The 13,911-nt window shown below is 53.4% G+C and overlaps 5 protein-coding genes across 5 annotated transcripts; all 5 read left to right on the top strand.

The window, feature by feature from the left end:
• Positions 1 to 278: 278 nt before the first annotated feature.
• AYO21_04426 (hypothetical protein) lies at positions 279 to 2,165 on the top strand (the record flags this gene model as incomplete). The annotated part of the gene is made up of 6 exons (XM_022654399.1): positions 279 to 657; positions 721 to 802; positions 870 to 1,107; positions 1,200 to 1,287; positions 1,343 to 1,400; positions 1,460 to 2,165. 6 exons carry the CDS (start codon positions 279 to 281, stop codon positions 2,163 to 2,165), a joined length of 1,551 nt encoding a protein of 516 aa, XP_022513215.1.
• Positions 2,166 to 2,654: 489 nt separating this feature from the next.
• AYO21_04425 (hypothetical protein) lies at positions 2,655 to 3,840 on the top strand (the record flags this gene model as incomplete). Its single annotated transcript, XM_022654398.1, has 4 exons — positions 2,655 to 2,936; positions 2,996 to 3,137; positions 3,196 to 3,381; positions 3,464 to 3,840. 4 exons carry the CDS (start codon positions 2,655 to 2,657, stop codon positions 3,838 to 3,840), a joined length of 987 nt encoding a protein of 328 aa, XP_022513214.1.
• A 726-nt stretch (positions 3,841 to 4,566) lies between these two features.
• AYO21_04424 (hypothetical protein) lies at positions 4,567 to 6,659 on the top strand (the record flags this gene model as incomplete). Its single annotated transcript, XM_022654397.1, has 5 exons — positions 4,567 to 4,866; positions 4,929 to 5,256; positions 5,348 to 5,848; positions 5,932 to 6,075; positions 6,142 to 6,659. 5 exons carry the CDS (start codon positions 4,567 to 4,569, stop codon positions 6,657 to 6,659), a joined length of 1,791 nt encoding a protein of 596 aa, XP_022513213.1.
• Positions 6,660 to 8,024: 1,365 nt separating this feature from the next.
• Positions 8,025 to 9,011, top strand: AYO21_04423 (hypothetical protein; the record flags this gene model as incomplete). The annotated part of the gene is made up of 1 exon (XM_022654396.1): positions 8,025 to 9,011. One exon carries the CDS (start codon positions 8,025 to 8,027, stop codon positions 9,009 to 9,011), a length of 987 nt encoding a protein of 328 aa, XP_022513212.1.
• A 499-nt stretch (positions 9,012 to 9,510) lies between these two features.
• On the top strand, positions 9,511 to 12,597 carry AYO21_04422 (hypothetical protein; the record flags this gene model as incomplete). The annotated part of the gene is made up of 1 exon (XM_022654395.1): positions 9,511 to 12,597. The coding sequence occupies one exon, from the start codon at positions 9,511 to 9,513 to the stop codon at positions 12,595 to 12,597; it is 3,087 nt and encodes a 1,028-aa protein (XP_022513211.1).
• Between the last annotated feature and the right edge of the window lie 1,314 nt (positions 12,598 to 13,911).

The raw sequence follows: 13,911 nt of genomic DNA, 5'->3' as shown, positions 1-13,911 counted from the left end.
ACGAAACTTTATAGAGCGAACCCGCAAAGCCATCATGAGACATCAGCCGACCACAGACAGAATGGAGTCCCGCCATAGTCTATTGGTTGGCACACGGTACCGAATTGCCAGCTCTAGGAATGCTTGCCATATGGGACGTGTGCACACTTGCCGGTCGGCCAACGGCGTCAATCCTCGAACAAATGGAACTGACAAGAGCAGTGAACATCAAAGTACTCCTCCTTCCAAGTCGAGTGACTCTTCAACTTCCAGCACCGGTTTCTAGATAGCATTCGAAGATGGTGGGAGCAAATTTCCCGACTCCAAAGCCCAAGGACCTGACTTGTTTTTACATCAACGGTCGATACGTCAAACCGATCTGCGAGGAAACGTACATCTTGCGAAATCCCAAGGATGATACAATCGTGGCCGATGCGGTCCCCATTGGCGGACCTGAGGACGTCGACGCAGCAGTTGCAGCGGCCGAGGAAGCCTTTACTGGACCATGGAGCAACTTCACGGCCGCACAACGATCAGAGTGTCTCCGCAAGCTCGCTGACCTGCTGGAAGACAGCCTGGTTGACATCCTGACCCTGGATTCAATGACCACGGGGAATCCAGTTTCCCTTATTCCGACACGTGAGAAGACTTATATCAAAAATAATTTGCTATACTATGGTACGCAAAGGGACTGCACTCTATGGGGGCGAAGGGTTCTATCTGATCTGTGAAAAAAAACAGCCGGGTGGACGGACAAGCAAAGAGGAGACTACTTTCCGGCCGACGATGGGTTCGTCAAACTGGTGCGCCACGAGCCTTTGGGGTGAGTATGCGGTCATGATCTGGACGATCACCACAGGGGCAATTGTAAACATTGCTGACGAGGCCAGCGTGTGCGTGGGAATCAACCCGTACAACTCTCCGGTCGCATCATTCATCATCAAAGCCGCACCATGTCTCGCAACGGGCAATGTGTTGATCATCAAGCCTTCGGAGAAATCTCCCTTCGGATCCTTGGCCCTGGCTCCCTTGTTTGAGCAAGCCGGCTTTCCAAAGGGTGTGGTGCAGGTGGTGTGCGGCGATGGTCGAACTGGGGCCCTCTTCGCCCAACACATGCGTGTGAGGAAGGTATGGAGTATATTTCTTTTCCAGCCGGGGGGTGACTTGGGATCCCAGTGTGGCGGGAACTCTTCGCTGAAATTAGTGAACGCCAACAACAGATAAGCTTCACGGGCAGTATTGCAACGGGGAAGAAGATTCAGATCGCGGCGGCAGCGAGCAACCTCAAAAGAGTTACCTTGGAGCTTGGTAAGAGCTTCCCTTGTTACCGAGAATCCAACTTCGCTCACTAGAGGACTGCCAGGGGGCAAAAGTCCAGCTGTGATTTTTGAAGACGCGAATATTGAGAACGCCCTTACGTGGTAGGAAGTCCGGGCACTGAACATGTGCGAAAAAGAAGGGGCTAATATGCGAATTTCAGGACCATTAACGGGATTCTGGCTCGGTCCGGCCAGGTCTGCGTTGCAGCGTCGCGAATCTACGTTCAGAAATCGATCGCGGCCAGGTTTATCGAAGCTTATAGCCAGCGGATGGAAGCAGCGGCTTCGCAACTAGGTGACCCGCAAGATCCCCGAACGACGCTGGGGCCTCTTGCCGATGCAGCCAGTTTCTCCAAAGTCCAAGCGATGATCGAGCAAGGCAAGACCGAAGCCGAACTCGTAGTTGGAGGCGTCAGGCACGGCCCTGACGGCTGCTTCATGAAACCGACAGTATTCCTGCATCCTAAGCCGGACGCGGAAATCTACAAGACCGAAGTTTTTGGACCGGTTGCAGTCATTCGGACTTTTGAGACCGAGGAAGAGGTTCTCAGGCTGGCAAACGACACAGAGTATGGGCTGATGGCGGGGGTTTTCACCAGAGACATCAATAGGGCGCTGAGGGTGTCTAGCAAGATTGATTCCGGGGTCTGTGGTATCAACTGCATCTCTTACATGAGCATTCAGGCCCCGTTTGGAGGGAGAAAATCGTCTGGGATCGGCAGAGAGTTTGGCGAATACGTGAGTTTTCCACTCCTCCTGACGGTGGCAAGCTGTGGGAGTGTTTTTGATCAGTGCAGGCTAACTTCTGGTGTTGGAACACAGGCTTTGCGATCTTTCACCGAGCCAAAGACGGTGCTGATCAAGTAAGTCTGGGAACTCGAGAGCTGGAACCAAACGCTAACGCACGAAAACAGCATGAACTCATGAGAGCAACATCAAGGGTGTTCTGAGGGACTGGATGTTCTAGAGTGGTTCTTTAGCTAAAGAAAAGATACAACCTGTGCCCCAGCCCTTCCACCCCCTGTGCCGCTTGGATGTTTCAGCCTCGTGAGCCCCCGCCTGCCAAGCCCTTGCCATGTATGAATTATGCAGTGTTAAAGGCACCGCCAAGGCGAAACTCATTGATAATTATTGATGACTGTTTGAACATGACAACACTATCCAATGTTCTCAAGCCCGCAAAGTGATGTGCATTTCGACCCGGTCGGTGGAGGCTGGGTGGGTCGTCTGGCGGCCGGGAGTCCGAGACGAACATTGTGGCTCGGCTTGTGTACACACCTCTGGTCTGTTTGGTTTGAAATACCAGCCCAGGAACCCCCCAAGTTCATCATCATCAAAAGATTTATTGGTTACACCATGGCTGACCAGACCTACAAGCAGGTGAAGCTGCCCCAGTTTGATGATCTTCCTCTGGATGCTTCTCATCCGCCTCATTCGGCATGGTTTCTTTTTGGCCAGGACGATCAACTAGGATGTCTCAATCACTTGACGCCTGAGCGTGTCGCCCATGCGGCGGCCAATGAAATCAGGACCGGCGTTTCGGTCGGACTGAACTGGGGCCTGGACCAGATGAAGGTGCCGCCATTCTACCGAACCAAGTTGAAGCACGAGATTTTCAGCATTGGGGATTTTATCAATGTGGGTTGGCCGATGGTCAGTGGGCTAGAGACTAACTCCTCCTCGTGCAATCAATCCAGGACGACAAACTCGAATTCAATACTCAGACGAGTAGTCAGTGGGACGGCTTCCGACACTGGTCATTTCCAGACGGACGATTCTACAATGGCGTCACTCAAGACGAGGTACGCAGTGGCACTTCGGCACGAAATGGGATTCATGGTAGGCACCCGCTATCGTTCCAGCCCCGAAGGAAAAAGGCGAATCCTCACGTTGGCAGAGTGGACAAAGCGAGGGATTGTGGGACGGGGCGTCCTGATCGATCATTACTCGTATGTCACTGAACGAGGCGACCCAAACTACGACCCATGGCTGTACCACAAGATCCCCGTGTCCGAAATCGAGGCCATCGCAAAGGAGAAAGGGATCCAATTCCAGACGGGAGACCTTCTCCTGCTACGAACAGGTAGGTAGTGTGCTCGATTGCGCCCACAGACCATTGGGGGGGGGATGCCCTTGCTGACGGCTTTCAAACCCATTTGCCCCAGGCTTTGTCCATCGATATCAAACCATGCCATTTGACGCCCTGACGAGCCAGATGGCTCAGCCGGAATATCATTATCCGGGGCTCGAAGGCTCCGAGGAATCATTGCGCTGGCTGTGGAACACTCATTTCGCAGCGGTGGCCGCAGACAGCCCCGGCTTCGAGGCCTGGAGTGCCGGTCTGGGAGACTCGGGTGTGCAATACCGCATGCACGAAGTCATCCTCTCAGGCTTTGGGTTGCCGATCGGGGAGCTCTTCGACCTGGAAGCTCTGGCCGAGGAGTGCAAGAGACAGCAGCGATGGACCTTCTTCGTGACCAGCATGCCCCTGAACGTGCCTGGTGGGGTAGGGAGTCCTCCAAATGCCGTAGCCATCTTTTGATGTCGGAGAAACACGAGCGTTTTGCTTTTGCTAGAGTCTGGGTGGCGTCGCCACGTCTTCGAATACACAACTCACCTTTCATGTCAATACAGATAGATGGCTTTCCCGTGCTCAGGTTCCGCTCCGGCCATCCCAGCGGAGGCTTGCTTTTATGGCTCAAGGCCTTGAATACGCGAAATAAGTGGGGACGTTGATTGTTGTTGAGGCCAAAAGGCGAGAAGGAGTCGAGGTAGTCAACATCGGGCGGCGTGCCGACCGTGGCGGTGGTTCAAGCCGACAAACTTCATGACCAGAGGCCTGGAGAAGGGAGCACCGTCCGCGCCCTCGAGGTGATGATACTCGGCGAGGGAGAAGGTGAGAAACCCCCGACTGCCGTGCTGCTGCTCTCGTTCTCCATCCCGCTCGTGAAAAAAAAAAGGTGAACAAGCTATTCATCTCGGCATCTTTCCTGTTCGGTGCAAAGAGCCGTACCATGATGCCGATTTGGATAACCCAAGGTCCACCTCCAGGACCCAGGACCTTGCCCCCGAGGACTCTATCAGCAAAAACTTTGTTTCCAGTGCTCCGCTCACAGCGGGTCCCTCCGGTTCCGCTGCAATCTAGAGCCGTTCGTGCCACCGCCGACTCGCCTCAAGCGGGTTTTTCTCATCAGCTTGGACGGGGGTTCGACTGAATCGACACCGCGAAGGATGGCGTTTCCGATCCACAGTAGCGGGGGGTTTGCCGATGCCCACGAGGAAGTGCCAGAAGGCATGGAAGCTAGATTTGCGATCCGCAAAAGGAGACAACGACGAAGGGAGACCGCCACGGCGTGACAGCGTGACGGAGTGTGAGCCGACGACGCTCTCATCTCTCTTTAAAGTGCTCCCTTCCCCAGATCCCCCATATGAACACCCCGAGATTTACTCCAGTCTTGAACCGGGAGCCCTCGAATACAACCAGTACACCTGCTACTCTTTGTCTTGGGCAGAACGCTCGCACTCCTCGCTCATCATGGCCCTGTCTCCCTCTGCCATCCGTCTTTTGGTAAGTGGTCTGCTCTGGACGGCGAGACGGAAAATCTATCCTGACCCAAGTGTCCTCGTTAGATTGTGCTCTTCGTCGCCTTGGGCTCTTTGACCTATGGGTACAGCGCTAGCATCATCGCGACCACCCTGGGACAACCCTCGTTCATCGCCTACTTCGAACTCGACACTCGATCGAATGCTACTCAATTGACAGGCGCCATCAATGGCCTGTTCCAGACCGGCGGCCTATTCGGTACCCTCTCCTGCACCAAGCTCCCGGACTGGCTGGGTCGGAGGAAGGCACTGCTGCTGAATGCAGTCATCACTGTCATTGGAGGCGCCCTCCAAGCCGGGAGCGTCGACATCGGCATGTACATTGCCATGAGATTCGTCACTGGCTGGGGAATAGGTAGGTTCTCCTGGGGGCGCCATGCGTGCTTTGGCCCTCGTTTTTTTTCTTTTTAGCAATCCCATCAAACTGAAACCTCGTCGTCATCTAGGTGGGCTCGTCACGCTCGTCCCTCTTTACCAGTCCGAAATTGCACCTCCTCGAATTCGGGGATGGCTCGTGGGCATGCACGGCGTCTTGATCTGCGTGGGTTATGCCGCGGCGAGCTGGATCGGCCTGGGTTTCTACTTTGTCAACGCCAGCGGCGCACAATGGCGACTGCCCCTGGCCATCCAGTGCTTTCCCCCCTTGTTCCTCGCCCTCGGAGTCTTGTTCTTGCCCGAATCGCCTCGCTGGCTCGTCGACCGTGACCGTGTCGACGAGGCGTACAGGTCGTTCAAGGCGGTCCGAGCTGAGAGGACCGACGACATCATCAGCGATGATCTGGCGATCCGAGCAGAGTTCAATCTCCTGCAAGGCCAGATTCTGCACGAAAGGCTGGAAGTGTTGTCGTTTATCGACCTCTGGAGAAAGCCTTCTATGCGAAAGCGGTGCATCGTGGGCTTCCTCGCCTTGTTTGGCTGCCAGGGAACGGCAACACTTGTCATTAACAGTAGGTTCCCCCCCCCCCCCTTCCCGGGGTTCTCGGTGCTTTTTGGGATATCCTCGATTGCTGACGGTGGGCCTCCCTTCCAGACTATGGTCCCTCCCTTTATTCCTCCTTGGGATTCAATACCGTCCAACAGCTGCTCATCCAAAGCGGGTGGATCACTGTTTGTCCCTTCGGTAACTACATCAATGCCTTGATCGTCGATAGAGTTGGCCGTACTCGGTTGCTGGGTGAGTCCACCCCATCTAGCACTGTGTGTGTCCCTTATCCCCCCAAAACTAACGGAGCTCTCACAGTCTTCGGCTTCTCTGGCACCATCCTCGCCCTCATCGGCGAATGCATCACGGTGTCTATTTTCCAGCGCACCGGCGACCGGGGTGTCGCGGGCGCCGCCGTCTTCTTCCTCTTCTTGCACATTACCTTTTTCTCGTGCTGCTGCGACGCAACCTCGTACATCTACGCCGCCGAGATCTTCCCCACGCCGGTCAGGGCCAAGGGGCTTGCTGTCTCGATTTCCGGCCTCTTTATCGCTACCATTATCTTCCTGCAAGCCGCTCCGACCGCTTTCGCCAACATCGGATGGAAATACTACATTGTTTTCATCGTCGTCACCTCTCTCATCACCCTCACCGTGTTGTTCTGGTTCCCGGAGACCAAGGGACTTTCCCTCGAGGACATTGGCGAGCTCTTTGGTGACTCGATCGAACCAACGCAGCTCGACGAGAAGATGCAGGCGCAAGAGGAGACCATCGAGGATCTTGATGCTGGGACGCAGTCAGAGAAACATGTACAACAATCGGCCAGCTCTACGTGATGGGAAAAATCGTGTATCCTAAGGGAAGATCGTCGTCTCTTCTTCTTGGATGATGATTTTCGCTTGCCCAATTGCCGACGTCGAAACAGAGTTGGGAAGACGGCGGTTCAGAAATACGGCAATGGTTCACGCCAATTTTTTGTTGTTGTTGTTGAGACCCTGAGGGATTTTGTACCAGACTTGAGGGACTGTAGAGCAGGGGAGGTGCCAGTTCGCATTGGCCCCTCAATAGATGACACTTGAACCTTTCGCAAGGCTTGACATTTCCCCGGACGATGCATCGTCTCCTCTTATTCGTACTGTTGTTAAGCCAATATTTTGAGACGTGTGGCATGCTCTGAAACGAAAAGAAGGGAGGGGAGAGGAGGCGCAGCCTGCCCACCCGGCATCCAATCTCTCCCCAATCTAAATAATGTATGTACACACAATCGCATCATCAAGGCAAGAAGAGGTTGAGAGAGACACTCACCGAGGCAAAAAGGCTTTCCTTGAGAATGTGAAGGCGAGGCGGAATTCCCATGCGGGGCACAAAACGGGCAATTTGACAGCCTGAGCCGCACGCGAGCTTCCCTACGGATTTTCCGTCCTTTATATCCGCCAATAAACAAGGTATCATCTCTTTAATAGACAGCGCAGTTGTAAGGTCTCGGAAGGTGTGTGTCACCCAGCCAAGGCCTCGAAGCGTAGAACCAGCGACGCCGCTTTTGAAGGAGAGGGTAGCCCGAAAGTGCCCAATTGCCGCAATCCTGAGCCCCACCCCGCGGTGAGTCGCGGTCGAGGGTCGGTCTTTCCGCGGCCAGATGCCAGGACGGGTGATCGCGCATCCCAAAGAGGGCTGCGTTGGGCGTGACTTTACCTTCTCTTGGCTTGTTGTGTCTCCCCGAAATGCTGATCGACGGATGGTACCGGTTGATGGTACCCGGTCTGCTTAATAAGAGATCCAAGAGGGAGAAAACCCTTCTAGATGAAGACTGGCTAGATTCGGTAATAATAATGCATGACCGTGCATGCTTTCGTCCAGGGCACGCTTTGAAATCCCTGCTGTCCTGATAATATAGAGTGTTTGACGGAGAGAACCCTTCTTTGACTTCAGAATGATGTCAATCCTGCGGCGGAAAGATCCTTGTGAAGAAAGGACTTCCAAAGCGATGGCAAGTACTGCAGATTGGTAATGCACTCTCTGAACCCAGGTGCAGAGACGTGTATGTAATATAAAAAGACAAGGAACCATGTCTACCTCAAATTCTCTCCAGTGCATCCTCCTGAGTTGTTCGTCTTTCAACATTCAAGTCTCTACTACAAGACCCGAAACATCACAGCCAAAAAAAAAAACAAAAAAAGGCTTCAGAGCGCACTTAGTCCACAATGGTCGAGTTCACAGTTTTCAAAGGCGGCAAGGCTGGCATCGTCCAAGCCACCTCCCAGCGCGAGATTGGTCCGCATGACGTCCTCGTCAAGATCACGCACAGTGGCCTGTGTGGTACCGATCTCCATCACAAGGACATGGACATGGGGCTTGGTCACGAAGGCGTGGGCATTGTCGAAGACATTGGCAAGGACGTGACCATGTTCAAGAAGGGCGACCGAGCCGGTTGGGGATACATCCACAACGCCTGCGGGCAGTGCAAGCAATGCCTTCGTGGCGCCGAAACCTTTTGCTCTCAACGGCAGTATTACGGCACGGCCAACTTCGACCAGGGATCCTTGGGCACCCACGCCGTCTGGGTCGAGAACTTCCTGTTCAAGATCCCCCCAGAAATCAGCTCCGAGCACGCGGCCCCCTTGATGTGTGGCGGAGCCACCGTCTTCAACGCTCTCCACCTCCACGGGGTCAAGAGCACCGACCGTGTCGGAGTCATCGGCGTGGGCGGTCTCGGACATCTGGCCATCCAATTTGCTGCGGCAATGGGGTGTAAAGTGGCCGTCTTCTCCGGCACAGACAGCAAGAGGGAGGAAGCGCTCAAGCTCGGCGCCCATGAATTCTATGCGACCAAAGGCCAAACGGAGCTCAAGGTGTCCCAGCCCATCGACCACTTGCTCGTGACGACCGCCTCGCAACCCAACTGGGACATGTACCTCCCCATCATGGCACCCTCGGGCACGATTTACCCCCTCACCGTCAGCTCAGGAGACCTCAAGATGCCGTATATGGCCATAGTCATGAACGGCCTGAAAGTTCAGGGTAGCCTCGTGGCCGCGAGGCAGGTCCACCGGGAAATGCTCGAGTTTGCGGCCGTCCACGACTTGAAACCCATCATCCAGACCTTTCCGCTGACTGAAGGTGGCGTCGACGAAGCCTTTCAGATCTTAGAGAGCGGCCAGATGCGGTACAGAGGGGTCCTTGTGGCATAGATCGGAGGGGGGGCGATGGGATTTCTGTGTCCGACCAAATTTAGCTAGTGATCTGTACCTTGAGGCGCGATGAGATAGAGGAGTTGGGAGAAATCAATATACAGTACAATCTTGACCTTTGGTTTTCAGCAAAGCACCGCCTCGTATTGTTGTCTCTAGTTGTTTGTACTCGATGACGTAGAATTCAGGTCTCAGGCCGAGGCTGAGCCGAAGTCGAACCGAATCACGTGGACTTCGGCCTATCATGTCGATCAACGGCTGTCAACGGCGCCTCAGCAAAGAGTGGATCAGCGTCAAGAAAAAGGAGACGCGTGTCCAGTGGCGTTGATTGGATTAACATTTCCGGATCTTTAGTTTTTCCGGTTCCGCCCATTGTAACCACTCAGCCCAGCCTCTCGCCTCCCCAAGTTTCTGCTTGAATCTCCTAAGACCAGATTCTGCCTCCTCCTCTCCAACAGAAAAAGAACCTGGCTCGGGCCAAGTCGTCAATGCGGCAACAATGCTGCTGAAGCCCAAGGAGGAGGTGGGCGACAGCCACGCAGACACCGATGTTCGAGGTCTACGCAAGATTCGAGCTCAAAGCCCGTGGACATGGCGACCTCTCACCCTCATTACGACCGCTTTCGCCCTCCTGTCGCTCGCTATCATCGTTCGCTCGTCCCTTCGGTTACAGGTCGACCCGCAAGGATGTGTCATGTCGATGATGGCTCCGACCTACATCAAGCTCTCGGGATTTGACACAGAACACTCGCGGTTTGCAACCAAATATTCGCTGTATCTGTATCGGGAAGAGGGGGTCGACGAATACACAAAGGATAACATTGGGTTGCGAGGTGCTCCGGTGCTGTTCATCCCAGGAAATGCTGGGAGTTACAAGCAGGTCCGGTCTCTCTCGTCCGAGTCGTCCCGCTACTTTCACAACGTCTTGCGCCACGACGCCGAGGCAATCAAAGCCGGGGTGCGGTCGTTCGATTTCTTTACTATCAATTTCAACGAGGATCTCTCGGCCTTCCACGGGCAGACGCTGCTTGATCAAGCCGAATATGTCAATGAAGCTATTGCCTACATCCTCTCCCTCTACGTCGACAGTAATCGCATCCGCCGCGACTCCCAATTACCAGATCCGAGTTCTGTTATCCTCATTGGACATTCAATGGGTGGGATTGTCGCACGCACCGTGCTTGTGACTCCCAAATATCAGGCCAATTCGGTCAACACCATCATTACCATGTCGACGCCTCATGCGCGACCACCAGTCTCGTTCGACGCAGATGTTGTTTCACTGTACCAACAGGTCAACGACTACTGGCGAGAAGCTTACCTGCAACGGTGGGCTAGTAACAATCCTTTATGGCATACGACTCTAATTTCTATCGCCGGAGGAGGTCGGGATACCACTGTCCCTTCCGACTATACCAACATTGCCTCGCTTGTTCCAGAAAGTCACGGGTTCACCGTCTTCAGTTCCACTATCCCAGGGGTCTGGACCGCGATGGATCATTTGGCGATTACTTGGGCCGATCAAATGCGAAAAGTCATCATCAGGTCTTTGTATGATGTGGTCGACGTTCGTCGAGCGGCACAGACCAAGCCACGGGTGGAGCGCATCAAAGTCTTCCGGAAGTGGTTTTTGACGGGCCTGGAAGATGATGCGCCAAAGAACATGCGTCATACACCACACGAGGTGCTTTTGACCCTTGGTGATGGAACCAGATCAGCCGTGGCTAAGGAGGACAACGTCACCATCCGGCATTTTGGGGTGAATGATCATATGTCCGCAGTCCTGCTGCCGATTCCCTCCGTGGACAATTCTACCTCGAAGATTTTCTCGCTCTTGACGGATCAACAGATGGATGACCAAGGTGGCTTCGAGAGGATGGAAATATTGTTCTGTTCCGCCTTTCCACTCGCTGGAGGGCTCACTTCAACACCACTGCCAATCCAGTTTGACCTCTCGCCCGGTGATCCTAGCGCAACGAGACTTGCCTGCAAGAGACCAGCGGGAGACGCCATCCTACTGCCTGCCTCGACGCGGCTGTCCCAATACCCGTTTGAGCAACAGCCTCCGTTTACATATTTGACCTACGATTTGAGAGATCTTCAAGACCACCAGTTTGTTGCAATGATAGACAAAGCCACGGAAAGGAGTCATGGCTGGGCCCATGCAGAAATTGTTTCTGGGGCAGACTCAGTCGTCGCTTCTGATGTGAGCCTACCGATGCTCTTGCTTCGGGGATTGAATCTGGAGCTTCCTTCGAACCGCCCTCTGGTGACGGAAATCCGGGTGCCATCCATCCGGTCGAGTCTACTGGCGTACACTCTCCAAATTCGCCAGCACGGTTGCACGACCGATACAGAACTCTTCACGCCGTTGTTGAGGCAACACATTGACAGCCCGTACGAGTCCAAGTACTTTGTCAACTTCAAACAAGGAGATGTTAATCTTCATGGGGTAGCCCCCTTTATGCCGCCTACACTTGACGGCCGGGAGTCCAAGGCAGGAGTGGCCTTCCAGATCTGGTCCGATCCAACCTGCAATTCTTCCTTGGAGATTCGCTTGCGGGCGGACCCGGTGGGAAGCTTAGGCAAGCTTGTGATCAGATATCGCACCGTCTTTGCCGTCTTCCCTCTGCTGGTGGTGGCAATGGTCCTGCGGAAACAATTTCGAGTCTATGACAACTCGGGGGTTTTCATCTCCTTCTCCGAAAGCCTCGACCAAAGTTTGAGGCTGCCACTCCCTGTGTTGATGCTATCCATGACATTCTTTGCCACCGCATTCACCACGGCGAGCTCGGCAAATCTTGTTTCAAGCAGTCCTGCTCAAGCCAACGGGACGGTAGTCGACTTTGCGCAGAACGACCTTCTGCTGGGTTCCCAAGACACATTCTTCTGGTTTCTTGTCCCTCTGGCAGGCCTTCTGAGTGTGGGCGCTTGCGTTTTGATCAACTATGCCGTCTTGGGACTGTTACATTTTATTGTCATAGTATCCAATTTCGTCTCGCAACGCTACATGAAACCCGACGACGGCGACAAGGTCATGACTCCCGGGTTTGTGGCAAGTACGCCGCGTCGTCGAGCCATCAACACGGCAGTGCTCCTGTTCCTGGTAGCGACAATCATTCCTTACCCGTTCGCCTACGTGGTGGCTTGCATTGTACAAGTCTTTACCTGCGCACGGGCGTTGCGCCACGCCAAAGATTCGAGATCTGGGCCGGCACATAATTTCTTCAACTACACGTATTCGATACTCATTCTAATGCTCTGGGTCTTGCCGATTAATCTTCCGGTCCTAGTTGTTTGGATCCATAATTTGGCGGTGCACTGGCTGACACCGTTCTCATCACATCACAACGTGTTGTCCATAATGCCCTTTATCCTGTTGGTGGAAACCCTGTCGAGTGGGAAGATGGTGCCATCTGTGCGGTCCTTCAGATGGGCCACCAACCTGTTGTTTTTCGTCCTGGCGGTCTATGCGGCGTTGTACGGCATGACTTATGCGTACAGATTACATTACATTGCGAACATCATTGCCTTGTGGCTGGTCTTGCTTCATTTCTCCACGTACCAGAAACGGATCCCTACCTAGATGAGAAGGAGGAGGAGGAGGAGGAGGAGGATTGCGGCAGCGTCATTGCTACTACCACCTTGGACCGTCTTGGTCTAAGACAGAGATAAAGATTTCTAGAAGGGGCACATTGGGAAAAAAAAAAGAGAAGTCCGCAAGAAAAAGAAAAGGCACAATGCCATCTTGTGATTCTGGACGGCATTGATTGTGATCTTATTGTTCCTGTTTATGATAGAAGTTTACGAAGATGTCCAACTGACCAACCAATCAAGAAACAGAGATTCTTTGTTGGATTTGTTTTGTTTCAACTCCCAAGGACCGTAAGGTGTAGACGACCTAGGTCGAGAGACGTGAGGGACAAGGCAAGACAGGACATTTTCAGGGTTATTCAGTCTTACGGTGTAACAGTCTGGAAATGTTGAGTGATTCACGCTCTCTTTCGTTGTTTCATTCTTCCGCCGCTCTAGTTTAATGACCTAGAGGTAGGTAAATAGGTAGATTGGTAGACAGGTACCCTTTCACGACATGCTGTGATGTGATATGATGTGATGTGTGTAAGGGTTTGGAAAGAGTTCTGTAACTAGCTAGCCAACCTAGTAACAAGGAGGATAAATCTGAGGAGAGAGAAGGAGGAATAATGTCCCCTCCTTCTCTCCTTATATCGTACGCTCCTCCGCAAGGGATACTCAATGTCTTCCCCTTTCTCCCTTGTCCTTCCTCTTTCGTACACGCCTTACGTTTCCCTTGCCTTTTGTCTCTCTTCCTTACCTTCCCTTGCGTACGGTGTCTCAGCTTGCCAGGATTCGGTATCCCTTGCACGGTACGTGCCTCGTCCAATCAGGAAGCTGCCCTTTTGCCTGTACAATGTACAGGCAAATTTAGCCAATCAGGAGGTGGCGTTAGTCCTGTCGTTAGTCTTGGCGCTGGTTCGTCAGAACCGAGCCTCCTTCTGGGTTCAACCCATCACAATGTGTTACCCGCTCGTGAGGAGTGAGTCAGTGAGTGAGAGAGAGACCAAGTAACGACTCTCCTTGGGCACGAGGTACTTGTAGTGACTCGAGATATTTTCTACAGTGACTGACCGCAACATCACACATTGCATCACGAATCGCGCATCGCGCATCGCGTCTAGGCATTTACAATAAAAATTAACATGAGCATCGATGTCTGATGATGTCGATGCCTGCGGCAGCCTACGCTGACATCAGGGTTTCTCTCTCGAACTGGCCCGAAAAGAGGAGATGGGAACAGGAAAAGACGGATGTATCTCTGGACATCGGCATGTCTGTCTGTCTTGTCTGTCTGGACAGAACTGGCGGAAGTAGGACAGCAGGT

The sequence above is a fragment of the Fonsecaea monophora genome (assembly GCF_001642475.1).
Source record: "Fonsecaea monophora strain CBS 269.37 chromosome Unknown Scaff25, whole genome shotgun sequence".
Taxonomy (NCBI): domain Eukaryota; kingdom Fungi; phylum Ascomycota; class Eurotiomycetes; order Chaetothyriales; family Herpotrichiellaceae; genus Fonsecaea; species Fonsecaea monophora.
This window is presented reverse-complemented; position numbering and strand designations above follow the sequence as displayed.